The 22,852-nt window shown below is 36.7% G+C and overlaps 1 protein-coding gene and 1 pseudogene across 1 annotated transcript in view; one reads left to right on the forward strand and one right to left on the reverse strand.

The window, feature by feature from the left end:
* Positions 1-410: 410 nt before the first annotated feature.
* Ankrd22 (ankyrin repeat domain 22) overlaps positions 411-22,852 on the reverse strand; it is a 35,622-nt gene continuing 13,180 nt past the window's right edge. Inside the window, exons 2-6 of the mRNA XM_046456793.1 lie at positions 10,566-10,757; positions 6,375-6,482; positions 3,569-3,646; positions 1,316-1,414; positions 411-1,048 (exon numbers count right to left, since the gene is read on the reverse strand). Coding sequence (XP_046312749.1) covers positions 971-1,048; positions 1,316-1,414; positions 3,569-3,646; positions 6,375-6,482; positions 10,566-10,757 — 555 coding nt within the window. The 3' untranslated portion in view covers positions 411-970. The remainder of the gene's footprint in view (positions 1,049-1,315; positions 1,415-3,568; positions 3,647-6,374; positions 6,483-10,565; positions 10,758-22,852) is intronic.
* On the forward strand, positions 19,836-21,012 carry LOC124101081 (adenylate kinase 4, mitochondrial-like; annotated as a pseudogene).

Here is a 22,852-nt window from a genome sequence, read left to right on the forward strand (position 1 = left end):
AAATAGGGCTGGGGATTTGGCTCAGTGGTAGAGTCCTCCTGAGTTCATTCCCCAATACCGAATAAATAAATAAATAGATAGATAGATAGATAGATAAATACTAATGAGCTTAGTAATCAACTTACATTTACATGAGGATTTTAGTTTATTTTTTTGGTACTAGGGATCAAAACCAGGTCTTCATGCATGCTAAGCATACACTTTTCCACTGAACTCCCCTTGTCCCAGAAAGATATTTCTGAACAGACATTTTGATAGTGCCACATACTGTTCAAACAAAGATAATTTTTGTTTGTAAACTGAAACCAAAATGTCTAGTGGTATGCTGGTAAACCAGTACTGGGTGAGCAGGGAGGAAGAAGCTCTGCTTTGTAGCATTTGCTAATCTGAGGTATAAAGACACCCACCACTGACAACTGAGAGGTATTTTTATTGAAGTTGTTTTGATCCAAGGAATGTTTACACTGGACTCTCTAAACTGCCCCGCCACACACACACACACACACACACACACACACACACACATTTACACGGTTCTATACAAATGTACATACTTTGATTCTTCCTCTTGGTAGTTAAAGGACCCTGAGAGGAACAATTTGTCTCTTATTGCATGAGATAGACAGGATAGATTCTTCACAAGCCTGACACAACTGGGAGGAGAGAACTCTACCTCAAATAACACTGATGATCTTCCTCAGGAGAAACTGAGTTTGAAATATCAGTTTGGGGCAGAATTGGAGACACCAACAACTTTAATGTTTTCCCTAGAAGGATGGTGGCCATGGTATACTCTGCTGAGTAAAAAATATTATAAATGAAAGGCTCTTCAAAAACATTAACTATGGCAGCCATCGTTGTCCCATTAAGTCCAGGTACCCAGGTGGAATGGCACAGACCAGTAGTCCAAGATGGAGACAGAATGCAGTCCTTTAACTTTGTTGGTATCTCTATCTCTGAGGTCACAGGATTATAATGCTTTCCTTAGCATGAATTCAATCTGGGAAAATTTTAGTCTCTGTGCAATATCCAGTGAGCTCTCACCATTCTGAGGAGAAAAAGAAACTTCAATTATTTATTTCCAATAGAATAAAATGTCAATGCAAATATAAACAGATTAGACTGAGCCTCAGGCTTGGCAAGGCCTTTAAAGGTCGTTCAGTTTTAAAAGGAGTGGCCTAGCTCCTTTCTTCCTTAGAATGGTTAATTTTAGCATTATTCACATGAAAGGAGGTTGATTTCCTTCAACACAAGACCTGGATTAGAAGATTATGCTGCTAGGGGGAACTTCAGACTCAGGTTTGCAGATCCTTACCTTGTCCTTTATCATGGGGTTTGCACCGGCTTCCAGGAGCAGAGGGATGAGAGTCTGGTTTTTCATTTTGCAGGCATAATGTAATGCAGTGCAGCCATACTGAAACACAAAGGGCCAACATTGCAGCTCATCAACCAGGCTTTCCAAAAACTTTAGCACATGTTTCTTTGGCAACTATTCACATTTGGTAATGTGCGACTAAGCAGAACAGATTGCAAACCATCTTGTACTGAAAAGTTTTCTCCTCTCCCTCCAGATGTACATTAGTATCCTATATGCCATCAATATCTTCACTCCTCATTTTCCATTACAAATTATAGAATGTAACTATGATAACATATAAGATATATTTATAATAATATATGATGCTTAATTATACCAACATTTCTTTGTGGAATTTTATATATCTGGGCAAGCACTACCCTGATAATTTTACCATCTTTTCCCTTAGAGAGTTTCCCCATGGACCTTTTTGTAAATACTATCCTTTATGGTTTTCAATCAAAATCCTCAGTCAGAAGAAGGTAGCTGCTCATATCACTACAGAATATGTATAAGATCTTAGGAGTTTGATGTACAAGTCCACACTTAGTTTGCTATAGTTCATATTTTGTACTATAAATTAGCAGTCATACTCTGTTGGTACCAATTTAAAACACTAACCACAAGTTAAAAATATTTTATAACGGGGGAATTTGTGTTCAAAATTTGCCTTTCAAAAAGTAGCCAAGAAACCATAGTTTTGGTAAGAGAAAACAATATCCTCAACTGTTAAAACCAATAGAATTAATTCTAGACCTTATTCCCTGGAAATTATTCTGAGATCATAGGAAATTATGTTACAATCATTGATTTTTATCAAGTGATGGCATGATGAATGGAAGAAGGACTCTGGAATTTTCCATGTGAAATAAAGTGAGTCTAATTAGCTAAAAATATAAAATACTTCCTTGGGACTAGGAATGTGCTTCAGCAATAGAGTGCTTGCTACCATGCAGAAAGCCCTGGATTCAATCCCCAGCACCACAAAAACAAACAAACAAAATAAAACCTAGATTTTTTTTGAGTTAGAACTTGGATCACATGTTTGGTGGAAAAAGATGGTGCCTGTGTGCATGCACACGACACATGTGTGCTTAGGAATATAATATCTCTGTCTAGAGATAGATAAAGACATAAATAATTAGAAAAATATCTGGAGAGAAATTTTGACCACAGGCACAAATTTTAAATCTTTTGCATTCAAATGAAAAGATCAACAAAAACCTTCAAAAACCTCCAACGTAACCTTTAATAATCTCCTATTTTAATAAACTTCAAAGCTGTTTAGGAGAATAGGATGCATAATAGTAGTCTATACAAATTAATTTTTAAATTCTATTTGAATTAAAAGACATAGATTACATCAACTTATTGTCCTGTGCTCTCTCATGCAAGCTTGCACTGTCTTACCCACACAAAAATTATTTCCATTTAAGCCTTCTTCAAATTTAACAAAAACTAAAATAATGCAAAGAATTAATAGAAACAGGGATAAAGACATATTTTTTTTTCTCATAGAACAATGGTAATACACAGAGACTGTCAAAAATAGAACACTGTTTTCTGTAATCAAATTTCAACTTGCTTTTCTTAATATAACACTAGAAACCTAAAATTTTATCCAATTAATTTAAGCAAATAAAACACCATACAAAAAATGTTTGATCCACTATTAGCATTTAAGGGAAGAAGGTGAGTACAGAGGTGCAAGGATAAAAAGTCAAAACAAAACCTTACACATCCTTATGGGAAGAAGTCAGCGGATGCTGCTACAGACAAATGTTATTGTGGCTCATAACATCACTTGGATTTTCTTTGATCTTTGCCCTTCTTGAACTTTCATTTATAAAAGGGGCCTCTCTTAAAGGCTCTTGGCTGAAGAAGCAGCTGTTAACACCCAGTGAGCACTTACTAGGTAATAAATTTATAATTGGCCACCCACCTAAGTAAAAAGTGGCAGGCCTATTCACACAGTGGCATTCTGACTCCAATTTAAGCACTGAGGATGGTGTTGTTATCAAAGTCTTCCTTATCTTTATTTCTTACCAATGTCAAAACCAGTTCTTTTAAAGATGTTCTGCAATCAATAAAGATTCTGTACTCATGAGTTTAGTGGAAGAATATAAATAACCTCAAAGTTGCACGACTGGCAGTGAGTAAAAAGAAAACTAAATGAACATTATTTTGGAATGGCTAAAAATATAAACTTACACAGTCTTTAGCATCGACTTGGACGCCAGCATTAAGGAGCATTCGCACAAGAACCTCATTCTGCTTTGTCTTCGATACCTGTTGTAACAAACAGTAAGTGCAAGAGAAGTGGTTTGACAAACATTTTCTTCATCTTGTGTCTGAGACTATTGTAATCAATTGGCTTCATCTGAATCTCAACACTCCTAAACATCTCTCATCTTAAAATCCTTGAAGACATATCAGGTTGTGCTCTTGGAAGGGCAATCTCAGCACCCAGGCACTTGTTTGAAATGTACATTCTCAACCCTCACCCAGACCTACTATCTCTTGCTGAGGATGGGATCAGTTTTCTATATTTTCCTTCCTGATTCATAACTCTTCATAGCTTCTCATCATTCTGAAGACAAATCTAAGCTATTCAACATGATCCCTCTAGGGCTTACTGCTCTAATCCTCTCTCACAAGAGCTACCTCCTGGATCACCCTGCGTTAGCTACACTAGCTTGTTGTTAAGTCCTCCATTCCCACCAGGCTCCCTCTGGCATTATTGCACAGATGTTCCTTCTACCTGGAAGCTTCCTACCTCCCGTTTTTGCTTTGCAAATTCATCCTTCATATCTCAGCCCATGTTCCTCTTCCTCCAGGAACTTAGAGCCTCTATTTTCCTTGCTGCTTCCCAGTGTCAGACTTCCTGGACTTAACTGACCAGGTGAAGAAATCCTTTTCTTCTAGGCCCTCAACACCAATCACTTCTCTGTATCACCTGTTTCATGGCGATTTCTCTTGTGTTTGTCATTTGATTAATGACTCCCCACCATCCTCTAATGCTCACGAGGTCAACAGCTATGCCTGTTTAGTTCATCATGGTATCACTAATCCTTGTACAGTGTCTGGTTCATAACAGATCCATGAAAATACAGGTTGAATGATAGAACAAATGAGTGAAACCAACAAAGTTCCTCAGAAACTCACTTTTCCTTTTTGGTCCCTCAAGGTTCTGACTACCTGACAGAGCCTTCCCACTACAGAGGTTCATCTGAGAAAGCACAGCTCTCTCTACACATAAGGCATCAGCCCTTTGTCATCTGGAGCTATCCAGTTGTCTTCTCTCCTCCTTCTTCCTTCCTGTGTCACCTGCTCAACTGCCTTTTTTTCTCCTACCTTTCTTTGAAGTGACTAGATCCTTTCTGATCCTTTCCCCTATACTTGCCTCTCACATCACTTATTCCTTATGCATCACAAATTTACAATGTCAGGCTCCATTAATAAATAGTGTATGTGAGCAATTGAAGCCAGGCTGTTCATTGCAATCTATATTTTTGCCTAGGCCTCTCCAGCTTCTAAACATTGGACCATCTTAAAAAGCAGAGCTATGTGTCAACAAATTCCAAATGGGCCTTGCCCGTAGTTGTGATGTTTTTCTTCAGAACCTCTGAAAAAGTCAACAAATTACTTCTGACCCCAAATGACAAATATTCCAATGACGTGTGCTGAATACACAGTGAATTTCTCAAAACATTTTTAAGGATATAAGCAGATAATTTATTAGTGAATTAAAATTTTCCCTCTCCCATAAATTAAAAGATCAAAACCAACATTTTCATATTTAATTACAGTTCCTCAAATTCTGCAACATTCAGTATCTGAAGAAATAATAACACTTTCAACTGACTGAATTTATACTGGAGCTTTTGTTAAAAGGGAAAACTGAGGGAGGTTTGAGGTCAATTAGCTACAGAAAGGGGGGAAAGGTGGTTATTTAATTGGAATAAATGATGTATCTTTTGAGTCATCTCTCAAAGGTGGAACTGGCTACAAGAGAAGCAGGGGTGGGGGTTTGGGGGTGGAGAATCAGTGCACAGCTGTCACCATATTTGAAGGTAAAACAAAAACCCTCAAACTCCATCTTCTTCTCATAATATGAATACATTCCTACACCAACTATATATTCCCATTTAAACATGATTCAATACATCAAGGTAAAAGATGGGCTTCAAATTCCCCATAAATATCTTCTGTGTTTGTCGGCTCCTTGGTGCAAATCCCTTAGGAACTGTCTTCTATCTCATCACCAGGATGTGTCCTTAAATGTCAGTAGTTCATAAAGAGATGTGCAAAAATATAAATTCCACTGAGAGAGAAAGAGAGTAGTAGGAATAGGATTTTTCCCCTAAATTTTCAGAATTTTGTAGTTCCTTCAGATAAAACATAAAACTAAGTCAAGATTAAATTATTTTTATAGATAAATCTTTCACAGACTATTTTACCATTGGTCTACTGTTTTTGCTACCTTCTCTCACTTTACATAGTTAGCATTGCATGAATATTGGAAATGGTTTTCGTAGAATACGCTTGGTATTCTACAAAACTCACAGTGGTTCAACTTAGGATTTTTCAACTTTATGATGGTGGGAAAATGATGGGCATTCAGAGGAAACCACACTTTGAATTCTGAATCTTGATCTTTTCCTGGGCTGGTGATATGCACATGATACCCTCTGATGATGCTGAGCAGTAACAGCAAGGTACAGCCGCCACTCAGCCACACGGTCACAGGGGTCCAAGGACCCGTACTCTACAGAGTACGGTGTGGTTAAAATGTGATGTTTGGTAGGTGAGGTATATTAAATGTATTTTCTGCTTATAATGTTTTTATCTTTGAGAGGTTTATTGGGATGTAACATCATCAAACGTCAAGGAGCACATGTACAAACCAATAGCTTATTTTGTTATTTCTTTACAATATCTTACTGGCCTAGCAAAACTTGCAAATCGTGCATAGTTCTCCTATTCATTTTTCCTGTACCCTAATAAGTGTACTCACCATGAGAAAATACCCAATAAGCAGGACAGGCATCAAGAGGACAATGAGCAGATAATCAAAGAAGGTAAATCTTTTCTTCACAGCATAATGCAAGCAGGTTCTCTCTTTCTACAATTAAGAAAAGAACTCTTCATTTCACTTTTCATATTTGCATATTACTACATCAAAAAGTTCATGCTTTTTATTTTTATGGTACTCAGGGCATTTCTTTCTGTAGGGCTTGTCTGATTAATAAACTTGGATTTCCATTGACCAGAATATTGAACAGTCCAATCTAAAGGAAAGACAAAGATCAACAACAAACAACAGAGGTGAAGATGCATTTTAGAAACCATTGAAGTCTAGATTTTCACATTCATTTTAGTTTTTGAGGGACAAATATATTGAGATACAAATATAGGACTGAACTTAGTATGTAATGCCATAGTTATCCTTAATCAACTATGGTGGACAATTGTTCATTTAATGATATGTTTACAGGAAAATCTTAACCTCATTTCAATTTTTCCGTGTTCCCTCATGAACACAGACAAGAATGCACATAACTTAATTATTTGAATATATCAAGATTTATCAGGTGGTGGACTTAAGCTTTGAGGGGTGGTATATAGAATGTGAACTCTCAGGGGCTCATAATCAAAGGTGGCCAGAAAGATGTGCAAATAAGTATAATGCGAAAAAGCTATGGTATAATTGGAACACTATTCAAATCAATAAAAGGAAAGGGAATGTAGGAGAGAAAAGAGAAGTGAGTTTCTACTTGGAGGTAGCTCTATTCTTAAATAAAAACTCTTGTTTTCCTAATTATTAAGGTATACATGCTACCTGTAAACATTCTGGAGAGTAAAGAAGATTAGAATGATAGAATTCAGAATTATGCATTATCAAATAGTACAGAGTTAATTCTTGACATGATGCTATATTCTATCAAGGTTGTTGTCAATTCCATACACATAGAATTTTAAAACATAGAATCATATTGCATATTCAAAATCATATCTTGCTTCTTTCCAGTTTAGAGATGCACATTTAGAATATGTACATTTTCCATGCCATTAATATTTTTAATTACATGTTTGCAAGGATTGACTGACTGCTCATGTTTTTATTAGTATGTCATACGTATACATATTAGTGGAGCTCATTTTGACAGATTCATAAATTCATAAGACATTATTTACTCCATTTCAATCCCCAGTACTTCCTCATTTCCTCTCTTCCTCCCTTCCTCTGATCTCCTGCCTCTACTCTATTGGTCTTCCTTCTACATATTTATTTTTTTATTGGTGTGTTATAGTTATAGATGAAAGTGGAATTCATTGGGATATATTCATACATGTACACAGCATAATTAGTTCAACCTCATTCCCCAGTTCTTTCCTTTTCCCTCTTCTCCTCCATCCTCCTTGGCCTCCAACCTCTACTCTACTGATCTCTCTTCTACTTTCACAAGATCCCCCCTTTTTTGTCTTTTTTCCCCCCATCTAACTTTCACATCAGAGAAAACATTCAGCCTTTAAGTCTGGTTTATTTCTGAGTCTGGCATATTTCACTTAACATGAGACTCTCCAGTGCCATCAAATGATACAATTTCATTCTTAGTTAGGACTCCATTATATAGATCACATTTTATTTATCCACTCATCTATTGATGGGCACCTAGCCTGATTCCATAACTTGGTACTGTGAATTGCTCTGCTATAAACATTGATGTATCTGTATCATTATAGTATGCTGATTTGAGTTCTTTTGGATAACCACTGAGGAATGGGATAATTGGGTCCTGTAGCAGTAATATTCCTAATCTTTTGAGGAATCTCCATACTGCTTTCCAAAATGGTTGTACTAATTTACAGTCCCACCAACAATGGCTAAGTGAACCTTTCCCCTATATCCTCACCAGCAATTGTTATTTGTATTCTTGATGAATGCCATTTCAATAGGAGTGAGATGAAATAGCAATGCAGTTTTGATTTGCATTTCTTTGATTGCAAAGAATGCTGAACATGTTTTTATATATTTGTATATATTTTATATACATATTTTTATAAATATATTTTTATATATTTGTTGACCATTTGTATTTCATCTATTTATATCTTTTGCCCATTTATCAATTGGGTTATTAGGGTGTTGTTTTTGCTTTTTTTGTTTTTAATTTGTTTGTTTGGTGTTAAGCTATTTGAGTTCTTTATATATCTTAGATATTAATCCCCTATTGGAAGAGGAGCTAAGGACTGCATGGCTTCCTACTGAATGGAGCTTTTCTAATTGATTTAGGCAAACCCTCTATCTATTGGACATTTCAAGTTTTTAATTTCTTATTTTTATAAATATCATTGCCTGGATATCCTCATTCACAAATCTTTGTCAACGATTCTAATTCATCTTTTGCATAAGTTTCCAATGACTCCTTAGCATGAAAGGTATTGTGTACTGCCAAATTGTGCTCCAATAAGATAATAATAATTTAAACTTTCTCTCTGGTCAACATTTGATTTTATTTTTAAATCCTGATTAATTTGCAGACCAAAAAAGTATCTTTATGTTTTAATTTAATTCAATCTGTTTTCCATAGAACCAGTGTTTTCTATAGGCATCTGCTTCTCAATCACTAAGATCTTTGTTTGTTTAGTACTTCTGAAAATAATTTATCAACAGACTTAAGAAATGTAAAAGTATTGGTTTACACTATTAATGAACACAGACTAAATATCTGGGGAAAATAAAAAATATTAAACACTAAAACACCATTAGAAACATTTTAAAAAGTAGAAATTACAAACCAAAACTCTTCTGATAAAATGTCTATTAGTTTAAAATATGCCATGAAGTCCTTTTCATACTTATGATACCAGCAGACCCCAGCAGGCTGGCTGAGGTTCTTCTTTACAGAGCAGAGATAAGGGTGCCCCCTCAGCCCACCCTGAGCTGTCACATATCTCCCTCCCTCAGCTTCCCCGTGAGCACACTTCTTGAAAGAGGACAGAAACTCACAGAATCTGACTTTGGGTGGAACTGCTCAAAACAGCTTTATATACCTGGTCCTTCAACTGTGTTCTAGGGACATCCTGTCCCACACTGTACTAAGCTGCCTATCAGACAGAGCATAGTCATGACTTGCTTTTAAACTAGCCCAGAACTGGAAGTGTAACTCCATCTTAGAGCACTTGCCTAGCCCTGCATTGGATACCCAGAACCTAAAAAAAAAAAAAAAAGAAAGAAAGAAAAATTAAAAATTAAAAAGAACACCCAAGCCAAAAAAAAAAGAAAAAGAAAATAGAAAATGGTAAGCACAAGCAAGAAACTCCTGTAGTGATCAATTTTCTGATAACACATTGTTACTTTCTCCCAATAAGCTAGCTTTTAAATTGATATGGAAGGGGCAAGTGGGTCCCTATGAGCTGCTTTTCTCATTGAATGCATATGATATGATTCAGGACATTTATAATTATTGCAAAAAATGACTGCAGATATTTATTTAGTCTAATTTAAATGTTGCCTTTAGTATATGATGATGCTAGATGTTCAGAAGAAGTTCTAAAAGGATACTGACAGTAAGACACACATGCTGCTCTTCCTTGGTCCTGAAGACCCCAAGGTAGTAACATTGCAGCTGTAAGCACATTTTCTGTGTGATCTCAAGTAGCTTCAAGTCATGAGCTTATTTCTCCTTAGCAAATTTCTCAATAGCATTCTTTCATTCTATAAGAACACTATAGTGTCTTTTGGAGAACAGGGCATTAACATAGTAGGTAAAAATCTAACAAATAAAATAACATCACAAGATAAATATTTCTTTTCCAAAAAAATTTTCAATTACTTATATAAGAGTGAGCAAGAGGAGAGAAGAAAAAAGACAGGGAGGGGAAATGGAGGATGGGGAAGAAGAGAAGAAGAAAGGAAGAAGCTCTCTCCAGACAACTGAGTGAGCCATTCTCTTTCTCTTCAGAAGTACAAAGACATAATTAATCACAAAATATGCTTGCTGGTTGAACTACATTTTATTTTGCTTTTTAGCCAAATAAAATGTCCTTGGTATGTGTCAGTCTCTCTAAAGTAAGGCAAAAAAGAATTGTTAAATTGTTAATAAGGAGCTATAAGCAATGAAAAATTTACATTCACAAGACATCACCTAGAAGAGACCGGAATGGTGACAATTATATTTCCCACCATATGTCACAGCCTCACCTGGTTTTTGAGGTTGACATTAGCATTCCTTCTTAAAAGGAAGGAAACAATTCTCACGTGCCCTCGCCTGCAAGCACAAATGAGGGGGGTGTCTCCATTGAAGCCATCTTGAATGTTGACGTTGCAGTTGTCTTCTCTTACCCAATGCCACACTTGACCCAAGTCATTCTGGTAGGCCGCCTGGCAGATGGGCTGAGTGGAAAAACAGAGGAACTGTTCTTGAAACATTAGCATAATTAACCCCATACACAAACATCATCAGGTAACCACTTAAATTTGCAGTGTTTTCAAATTGTAATATATTGTCAAATAGATGAGTTTTTGTTTGTTTCTTTGTTTAGTTTAGTTTTTTTGTTTGTTTGTTTTGTTTTGTTTTGTTTTTGTCTCAGCTGTGCCTCTTCTTAAGTTAGCACATGTGTAAGCACACACAAGGAACTTCTTCCATTTTCCTAAATTGGTTGGCACATGAAGCTAGATAAATAGGGAACAAAGGACTGAAAAAATGAATGAAATTCTACCAATCCAACTCAGTAAGGAAATTGTACATTGTAGTCATGAGTAAATAGTCCTGCAGAAAAGCAGGATCTTGCTAAAGCTGAAGTAGGCACAGGGGAGGAAGGAGTAGAGGGAGCACTAAGAAAAAGAACAAGAAAAAAATAAATAAAATAAAAAGAATCACCTGGCTCTGAGCTCAAGGAACACAGAACAGTGAAAAAGACAAATAATATAAAATAATATAAAAATACCAGTTTCTATAGTTACCTACAACTGATTAGAGGCTGTTCCTGAAAAGCATGATGAAGAGCTCTGCACAGCACTACAGGCAGCAAGTCCTTAGCTAGCCTCATCCTGCCAGCTTTCCCCTCTGCTCCAGCCCTTCTGGACTTCTGTTCTTCAAATAACCCATGTTTCACCTCTTTCCTGTGGGCCTCTTCCCTGCCTGCTGTCCTGCCCCAAACACTCCCCCAGCCTTCACCTAACTCCTAACTCAACCTTCACATCATAAAATTTTCACTGTATCCAAGAAGTCTTTCCTGACTCCTAGCCCCTGCTATTTCTCCTTCACAGATTCTGACATAACTGTATCTCTTCTCTCACTTATTTACAATCCTATGTTTTAGAATAACATACATCAGAGAGTTTTGAGGCAGCACTGCATTGAAACTTAAGCTATTAACCTGTGGGGACCAGAGCTATGACCATTCCATTCACCACCATATCCCCAGTATTCAGTACAGCATGGGGCATGCAGTAGGCAAAGAAAATATTTTTAGACTGGTTTTATGGAGAAATTCTTTGTTTAAAAAAAAGATAATAAAATAAGTTTTTTGTTTTTATACAATGTATCTGTCACAGGGATAATGCTCAATTTATAGAAGGAATTACTGCTTTTCAAGTCAGTCTTTGTTTTACGAACCTCTGTTGTATACTAGTTAAAGGTGCTAGGGAAAAGATAGTATAAACCATGTTATTCTTAACCATGTGGAATCAATTCATCCAGCAGGAAAACAGGATGCATACAGACAACACAGTAAATAATGTAGTTTTGAGGGTTTTTGGCTTTTGATTTATTTTATATTTTATATTTTTGCCAACTAAATGTATATGTGTATATGTTGCTGGATATTGAACCCAGAGACTCATGTGAACCTAGCATGTGCTCTACCACTGAGCTACACCTCCCATCCTAAGAAAACAATTTTGAAGCATAGTTGAGTATATAAGACCTGCAGAAGTTAAAACAGATCAGTGACAAACTTGAATGGATCTATTTGCCAAGCAACTCAGTTTCTAACATAGCCAAATATATATGTATGTGTGCAATATATTATGCATATGTATAACTTTATATATATATATATATATTTACATAAATATATATGCATATATATAACTTTATATATTATTATATTTATGTATTACTTTCTATGTATATTATATAAAACGTTACTTTATATAAGCACATACAAATGCACATATGTGTGTGTCTGTATATTTTATATATATATATATATATATATATATATATATATATATATATTTTTTTTTTTTTTAAACAGTGTTTGGGTTAGAAATCAGGGCCTCACAAATGCTAGGCAAGCATGCTACCATTGAGCAACATCCCCAGCCCTGTAATAAACTTTTAAAGCTAAAGGCCTACTCATGAAAGAAAAAAAATAAAGGAAAATCAACTTATAACAATTATGAGACAAACTTCTGTACCCCAAAATGCAATAAGCATGACACATGGGTTGAAAATTTTAACAGAAATGCTCAATTATACAAATCGCCTATTCCATTACCCAAAGTCTTCCCACCATTCAGGTGGACACATCAGTGTCTCAGTACTGTCTGACTGACACAGACAGGACTGGAACAATTGAAAGACTGTGTATTGGTATTGGGAAAACAGAATGTAATTGTGGCTCTGTTCTAACTCCCTAAGTAACCATGGATAATTCTTTTCCTTGAGTGTATCTTAGTGCCCATGGACATGAAATAAAATAACAAGGCAAAAATTCCTTTGATTTTTCACATTCTATGACTTCCGAGACTTGAATCACAATCCATGCATCTTCCATATCACTGCTGGAGTCTAAGGTTATCCTGACACAAATAGTGCTTAAAATTTTTCAATGAATTTTTATGGTCTTGATAGCAATGCCCAGTCATTTGGATTTTAATAACAAATAAAACAAAACTAAATGCAACAAGATGATGTAAAGTTCTCAATTCTTAATTTTGCCAATTAAATGCTTCAGAACTAATAATATCATTTCACAAAAGACATTTTAACATAAACATAAAAATAGGGCTGGCTATATAACTCAGTGGTAAAGTGCTTGCCTGGCATGCACAAGGCACTGGCTTCAATGCCTAGCATGGCAGAAAAAAATATAAATAAATAGAACAGGATGTTTTAATAAAATACACAGAGATGATATAATCATGGGAAGAGTCAGTCCTTTATATTGAGTAAATTTATCTGTACAGAAAAATTCATTTCATTGTCCTTTTGTTATTGTTGAGACAGGGTCTCACTGTGTTGCCAAGGCTGGTCTTAAACTTGTGGACTCAAGTGATCCTCCCACCTCAGCCTCCTGAGATGGTTGGACTGCATATATGTAGCATCACCCTTGACTGTTTCTCTTTAAAATTTTCATCAGAAACCAGTGAAAATTTAATTGTAGCTTTATTAATAATAGTAGTAGCTACTAATAGTTACTTATTAGGAAACTGATGATCTACCATGAAAAGCATGTGGCCTTGCAGTTATTTATTTATGCAAATTTGTAAATATTTTATGTACTAATTTGACTTTCCATTTTTTCTTTAAAAATGTGTAGTTTTGCTAACACTTGGTTCACATCCCCATGGGAACTAAATAACCAGTATTTAACGGTTTTCTTGTTCACTTTGGTCATCTGTGTAGCCTACCTGGACTACAACCTCCAAGATCAAGACTTCTTTCTTTGGATTCATTGAAATCTTTACTAGAATTAACTAAAAAGACAAAGAGGGAAAGGTGGAGAGCTATCCTGAGAGAATCACCAGGTGCTTTGAAGTTTTTATCAATCCCACTTAAGCACTATTACTTAAAATATTAACCTTTTATGTTTAATCTTTCCTGGGCTTCCTATAGTCTAAAAACAAAGTTTCTGTTTATGAAAAGTTAAGTGTTGAGGCTGAGGCTAGCTCAGTGATAGAACACTAATACAAGGCCCCGGGTTCAATATCCAGCACCAATAACTAACTAACTAACTAAATAAATAAATAAATAAATAAAGTATCTTCCTGGATCATTGAAACATGCAAGTAAGTTGACAGGAATTGCACCAACAGCAAGATTCTATGCTGTTATGAACTCTCAATTTCCAGCAGGGAATGTTAGAAAATGTTAGAAAACCATTGACAACAGACAGGAAATTCAACATACTGGTGGCCTAGGAGTAGTAAGATCAAATTTTGTACAGCACAGTGGGGTGACTATAGTTTACAATAATTTGTCATATATTTTACAAACAACTACAAGAGAGGAGTTCAAAGGTTCAGCACAAAGAAATGATAAATGTTGAAGGTGCTGGAAATGCTGTTCTCAAATAGATACACATGATTACTTAAAATCTCATGTCTTTCCAACTATATAACCTACCACTCCCTTATCCACGGCCTTGATGCAAGTAAGTAATGGTATTTGTGCTTTCTATGGTTTGACTATGTCCCCCAGAGTTCATACATTGGAAGTTTTATCCACAATATGATGGTATTGAGTGGTAGGACCTAAAGGGAGGTGTTGAATCATGGGGACACACTGCCCTCATGAATGGCTTATGCATTATCTTAGGAATGGGTTTGTTATCACAGGAGTGGGTTCCTTGTAAAAGGATACATTTGTGTCCCTCTTGTTCTCTCTTTGCCCTTCCACCTTGGAATGATGCATCAAGAATGTCTTCACCAGATGGCAGCCTCAATCTTGGACACCCCAGCCTTAGAACAATGAGCCAACATATTCCTATTCATTATAAATTACCCAGTGCATGTCTGTCATAGCAGCTGGACTAAGACGTGTTATTAACAGCAATCTCTACAATTAGACACCAGTTTACATGAGGACAAGAATTGTGTCTGTACTTATTCATCATCGTTTCCCCCAGCATCCTGCACAGTGCCTGACATTATGCAGGCATTTAATGTGTGTTTGACAAGTAAACAAGCAAATTATAAGGGGAACACACATTTATTGAGGTGAGTAATTTCACTTAACCCTCACAACAACCTTGTAACATAAGTAGTGTTATTAGACTCATTTTGCACAAATTAAACTAAGATTATCTTTTTTGCCCACTGTCACACAGCTCCTAAATGATGGGGTGTTTTAGTCAGCTTTTTTGCTGCTGTGGCTAAAAGACCCAACAAGAACAACTTTAGAGGAGGAAAAGTTTATTTGGGGGCTCATGGATTCAATTATCCGTAGATAGCTGGCTCCATTCCTCCAGGCTCAAGGTGATGCAGAACAACAGGGTAGAAGAGTTTGGCAGATGGAGGCCACTCGCATGATGATCAAGGAAGCAGAGAGAAAATGCAACTGCCAGATACAAAATATATACCCCAAAGGCAAGCCTCCAATGACCCACCTCTTCCAGCCATACCCTACCTGCCTTCAGCTACCTCTCAATTAATTCTCATCAGGGGACTAATCCACTGATTGGGTTAAGGCTGTCATAATCTAATCATTTCTCTAAACCTTCTTGCATTGCTTCACACATGAGTTTTCAGGAGACACCTAATATCTAAGCCATACACAGTGTCAGTGACCAAACTAAGGGGAATAACTGCAGAATGCATATATTCTGCCTGCAATTATTTCAGCTTTAAAAATCAACCAGAAAAAAAAAAAAAAAAAACATCTTCTGGGTGCGGGACTTTGGTTTTGAGACTTGCACCCAACGTTAAGCTACAGTCTACACTCTCAAGATATTGATCAGTCCTCCTCAGCATTGGCCTGCTGGAGCTCAGTTACATATCTAGATACTTTCTTGAGACTAACCTAGGATTAGCAATATCTGTTAAGAGGTAAAAAGTTGTGGCTTCAAGAGAAACCTGAAAAAGGTTTGACCCAGAGGTCAAGAAGGGAAGTTTCAAGTAGAAACATAGGCTTAGATTTGAAAATTAATGGCTACCCAGTGATCAGTTTTCTAGTTTTCATACAGTGACAGGGCACAAAGCAGAATACAGGAGCTTCAGTACACTGTCTATGAAGATTTAGAAACTGTGATTGGAGAGGACTCTCTGGTAAGTTTGGCAAGGAAAGCTCCTAGTGAAAGCTAGTGATTACACAGGGTATAGTCAACATTTTGCACATTTTGAGAGCAAAATGCTGTGTGTTGTCATGTATTTATAAATACAAGTTCTGAAATTAAATTTTCTGATGCAAGGTTGGTTCAACATACGGAAATCAATAAATATGATTCATCACATCAATAGACTTAAAGACAAGAATCATATGATCATCTCAATAGATAAAAAAAAACGCATTGAACAAAATACAGTATCCCTTCATATTCAAAACACTAGAAAAACTAGGGATAACAGGAACATGTCTCAACATTGTAAAAGCTGTCTATGATAAGCCCCAGGCCAACATCATTCTAAATGGAGAAAAATTGAAAGCATTCCCTCTAAACACTGGAACAAGACAAGGATGCCCTCTTTCACCACTTCTATTTAAGACAGTTCTTGAAACACTAGCCAGAGCAATTTGACAGACAAAAGAAATTAAAGGGATACAGATAGGAAAAGAAGAACTCAAATTAACACTATTTGCCAATGACATTATTCTATTCCTAGAAGACTCAAAAAATTCCACCAGAAAACTTCTAGAATCTAGTAAATGAATTCAACAAAGTAGCAGGATATAAAATCAATATCCATAAATCAAAGGCATTTCTGTATGTATATCAGTGACAAATTCTCTGAAAGGGAAATGAGGAAAACTACCCATTTATAATAGCCTCAAAAAAAAAATACTTGGGAATCAACGAAAGAGGTGAAAGACCTCTACAATGAAAACTATAGAATGCTAAAGAAAGAAACTAAAGAAAACCTTAGAAGATGGAAATATCTTCCTTGTTCTTGGATAGGCAGAATTAATATTGTCAAAATGACTATACTACCGAAAGCACTATACAGATTTAATGCAATTCCAATCCAAATCCCAATGACGTTTCTCATAGAAATAGAAAAAGCAGTCATGAAATTCATCTGGAAAAAATAAGAGACCCAGATAGCAAAAGCAATCCTTAGCAAGAAGAGTGAAGCAGGTGGCATCACTATACCAGACCTTAAACTATACTATAGAGCAATAGTAATAAAAAAAAAATCATGGTATTGGCACCAAAATAGACTTGTAGATCAATGGTACAGAATAGAGAATACAGAGACTAACCCACATAATTATCTTGTATTAGACAAAGGTGCCAAAAACATATATTGGAGCAAATATAGCTCTTCAACAAATGGTGCTGGGGAAACTGGAAATTCATATCCAACAAAATGAAATTAAACCTCTCCCTATCTCTCACCATGCACAAAACTCAACTCAAAGTGGATCAAGGACCTAGGAATTAGACCAGAGACCCTATGCCTAATAGAAGAAAAAGTAGGCCCAAATCTCCATCATGTTGGATTAGGCCCCAACTTCCTTAATAAGACTCCTATAGCACAAAAATTGAGTCAAGAATCAATAAATGGAATGGATTCAAACTAAAAAGCTTCTTCTAAGCAAAAGAAACAATCAGTGAGGTGAATAGAGAGCCTACATTTTGGGAACAAATTTTTACCACATGCACATCAGATAGAGCACTAATCTCTAGAATATACAAAGAACTCAAAAATCTTAACATCAAAAAAATAAATAACTCTATCAATAAATGGGTCAGGAAACTGAACAGACACTTATCAGAAGATAATATACAATGAATCAACAAATATATGAAAAAATGTTCAACATCTCTAGCAATTAGAGAAATGCAAATCAAAACTACTATAAGATTTCATCTCACTCCAGTCAAAATGGCAACTATTAAGAATACAAACAACAATAAGTGTTAGCAAGGATGTCGGGGAAAGGCACACTCATACATTGCTGGTGGGACTGCAAACTGGTGCAGCCAATGTGGAAAGCATTATGGAGATTCCTGGGAAAACAGAGAATGGAACCACCATTTGATCCAGATATCCCACTCCTTGGTTTATATCCAAAAGACTTAAAAACAGCATACTACAAGGACACAGTCACATCAATATTTACAGCAGCACAATTCCCAATAGCTAAACTGTGGAAACAACCTTGATGCCCTTCAGTAGATGAATGGATAAAGAAAATGTGGTATATATACACAATGGAATATTACTCAGCATTATAAGAGAATAAAATCATGGCATTTGCAAGTAAATGGATGCAGTTGGAGAATATAATGCTAAGTGAAGTAAGCAAATCCCAAAAGACCAAATGCCAAAGGTGTTTTCTCTGATATAAGAATGCTGATTCATAGGATGGGGGGAGTATGGAAGGAATGGACGTACTCTAGATATGGCAAAGGGGAGAGAGGAGAAGGGAGGGGGAATGCAGGTAGGAAAAGTAGTGGAATAAGATGGACATCATTACTCTAAGTATATATATGAAGACACAAGTGGTGTGATTCTACATTATGTACAACCAGAGATATGAAAAATTATGCTATATATGTGTAATATAAATTGAAATGCATTCTGCTGTCATATATAACAAATTAGAATAAAATTTACAAAAAAGAAATTAAATTTTCTGTGACCCAATCTGAAATCAACAACTTAACAGCTATGTTATTTGGAACACTTACCTAAACACTTTGTCCCAGATCTCCTTATCATTCCTTCTTTATTAGGTCACAGAAGGAATTAAATGTGATTGTGCAGATAAAGCACTTAGTTCAGGTCTGGTTCATATTAAACCCTCAATTAGAGTTAGCAACTCTTATAATTATTAAAACAGAAGAAACCAGTGAAGATGGGCAGGGATGGTTGTAAAGCAGTAGATAACTACTCAGTGAAGAAATATTGGGACAGAGAACAAAAATGGAGTAATTGGCCTTACTACCTAGAAGGACAAATCCGGTCCAAGGCCAAAGCAAGGGAGCATGGATAGATATATGAGGTAGAAAGAATTTTACTGGATGAATTTTTTTTTTTGCCAGAAAGTAAAACAATTGGTCTTCATAATATATGTTAATACATATTTATTATAAATGAATAAATTGGCAGATACAGCTAGACAAAGAGCATTGAGTTTAGATGAATATTTAATGATATAGGAGATGTGATTGGAACAAGAAGATGAGACTCTTGAACATAATGGGCAAGATTTGGGACAGTCATAATTAAAAGTAGGAATAAAAGTATGAAATGGTTTTAAGCATCAGGTTGTAGAAACACACTGAGAAGCTACAGCTGGCTGATTTTACATTGCTTTTCTGTGACTTGCTTCAGCAAACCTATGGCCGAGGAAGGGTGGAGTAAAGGGGCAAAGGGTAAAGACTAGGAAACACGTCTGTCAGCCAGGGAAGTGAGAGGACAATGGTTTTCCATGAGATTCAGACTGAATGCCCCATGTTGGCCAGATGGAGACAAACTGACTTTACAAAAAAGAAACAAGCAAATAGAAAAACACAGGGATTAGAGCAGAGTAGAATATGGGATCTAATAGGAAAAGTGACCAGTTCAAATGCGAAGATGGATAAAGTCCCTCCTTTCTCCTGTAGGGACAACAGCCAAGAGCCCACGTAAGCAGAGGTGCCAGAGACAGAGGGCAAGAAACACTTCCGGTCACTGTGCTGCCTGCTTGGCCGCCTCCCTTCTCTCAAAGGATATGGCTTTCAAACTCCAGAACATGGTCATCCTCAGGCCACAGATCAAGGAATGGGTCAGCTTTTTCACTGCTGTGACTAAAAGACCTGACCAGCACAATTGTAGGGAAGAAAAGTTTATTTGAGGGCTTGTGGTTTCAGAGGTCTTCGTCCATAGAAGCAGGCTCCATTCCTCAGCGCTCAAGTGAGGCAGAACAGCATGGCAGGAGAGTGTGGCAGAGGGAAGCAGTCACATGATGATCAGGACGCAGAGGGAGAGAGCTCCACTTGCCAGATATATCCCAAAGACATGCTCCCAATTCCCACCTCCTCCAGCCACACCCTACCACTTCAGTTACCACCCAGTTAATCCCTATCAGGGGATTAATTCACTGATTGGCTTCAGATTGCCACAACCCAATCATTTCTCCTCTGAACCTTCTTGCATTGTCTCACACATGAGCTTTTGGGGAACACCTCATATTCAAACCATAACAGGTACTGTGTGCCAGAGGATCTCCCAAAACTTAGGCCTTCAGCATCTCTCCAGAGGCCACTTCTTGTGGGAGAACCTCAAAGCCAACACAAAAATTGGTGATGTGGCAAAGCAGTACCTAGAGAAAATCTTTTGATTCCAGATCTTGTGATCACATGCTGAATGATGTCATGGATAGATGCCAGGAGCAGTCAGCACTGGCTAATAGATTATGTTCAGAGGACATTAGTACAGGCAGAGGCCCTGGATCTAATGATGATTTTGAGAAATCCATTTGAAACACTTAAAGACTGTCTCAGCCATCATTGGATCCCTATTAAGGGCACTGTATATAACCTGGACTTCAACCCACCTCTTATGCATGGGATTGATGCCATTTCTCATGAATCATTCATTAGGAAGATGTTAAATCTGAAGTGATTGACCGTGGTCTAAGACTGTATAAAGACTTAGCAAAGCCAGTCACTGAACTATACAAGAACAGAGTAGTTCTGGGATAGAAACTAATACAATCTGGCCTTATGTTTACAAACTGTTCTCCAATAAGACCATACCTATTCAGGACTAGGGGTGTAGCTCAATGGTAGAGTGCTTGCCTAGTATCCACGAGGCTCTGAGTTCAATCCTTAGCAAAGGAAGGAATGAAGGAAGGAAGGGAGGGAGGGAAGAAGGGAAGCCGGAAGGAAGACAACTATTCAGTCCAAAGAAGCACACTGAGCCTGTCCAGAGGAAGAATCAGCAAGACACGGTCATTCATTCAGTCGTTGTTTGTGTAATGCTGGTGCTGTGTCCATGTGAGAAGCTATCAGCAGTGGTTTGCAGCATCTTTTCTAGTTTAAAAGGTGAACTGATAGGAAAACAAATGGGAACACAGTTCAATGAAGAAGCCCTCTCCACCCTTCAAAAAAGGGTTACCGGCAATGTTTAAAGTATCTCTGCACATATGTCAAGTTCTTTGCAATTAAAAAATACATATATATACTGGATTTCAAATGGTGTAAGACCTGAACTCTAGCTGTTCTTTTTTGGGGGGATGGGGGAGGGGCAGGGGGATGGCCATGTTGTTTCTATGGTAGCCTAATCACAAGTGTCCTCAACTCATTTATCCTGGTAGGACTGAAGATGCCTTCTTCCAGGAATCCATGCTCCACAGTATCTTTCCTTTTTGACACATTTTTTTTTTACTGTATTTTCTTACATTTGTTTCCCATCTTCCTAGGCTATTAAATACTACAGATAGTTATTGCATTTATTCCTCTTAAATTCCTCTTTGTATGCATCAAGAGATGGGAGACTATATTAAATCTCTTCAATACACTAAGACCTGAGCCATGTAGAGGGTTTTAAACTGTTGGTCCAACTCTCATGGGCTTGCACTTCTACTCTTACTGTGAAAAAATTTGCTTCCCAAGAGTTTGGGGAAGCCTTTAAAAATATTGGGAAACCTAATGTTCACCTAAATGTTGCAAGCTTGTATCTTAGGTATAAATTAATGGATAATTCAAACGAGGAAAGTGTGCACTTTTTCAAAGCAGAAAGAAATCTTAAAACTTCTTTCTCTAGTTCCCTGTGTGCTTAGCAGATGATCCAATGTAATGGCTGACTTTTGAATTTGGGGGAGAGGTATAAGAAATGGCCTGATCCCTGATGCATACCCTACTCCTCCATCCTCCTCTCTCTAAACGCATCTTCCTCTCTCTCTCTAAACAAAAGAAGACAGTATCAGGCCACTGGGTTCCAACAGTAGTCCTACCACTGGGATTGTCTGGCTGTTGAGGGTCCTTTGCTAGATGACACCAATAAGAGAGAAACTTTTCAATGGTTACTGAAATATGGTGCTCGTTTCATGTTCAATGTCCTTAAAAATCTATTTCTTCAACAAACTTCCTACTTTTCCCTTAAATTCTTCTGTAAAAATTAAAGTTATCTTGAAAATATTTTGACACAAGTAAAATTAATGGAACATCTTTTCTTGGGTTTCCTTCTAATGCCATGCATGCAGTTCCTTCACATTAAAGTAAATAATGTGAAATTAAAATAAATAAAACAAGTTTGGATGATCTCTAAGATTCTGATTTAACTTTACATTCTGTGATTCTACCCAGCTCTTAATTGAGTTTGCTTTCCACTTATTTGGACATTGATAATGTTGCTGTGTTTATCCTCCAACACAGAGACTGACTTATGATAGATGCCATTTATTCAAGGCCTACTGGGTGAAAATAATTTTAGGACCTTTATTAACATTTCAACCAATCTTTCTAGCATCATATGAGATAAATAAAGAAATTAACTTATACTGAGATGTGAAGCATCTTGTCTGGGCTCCTGTCACCAATGAACACTGCAGGTAGGATTCAAGTACAGGTTTTCCAGACTGAGAAGCATGAGTTTTTTCCTGAATGTTA

This window comes from Marmota monax, unplaced genomic scaffold, assembly GCF_021218885.2.
Source record: "Marmota monax isolate L192 unplaced genomic scaffold, Marmota_monax_Labrador192_F-V1.1 WCK01_AAM20220418_F8-fsc00166, whole genome shotgun sequence".
Taxonomy (NCBI): domain Eukaryota; kingdom Metazoa; phylum Chordata; class Mammalia; order Rodentia; family Sciuridae; genus Marmota; species Marmota monax.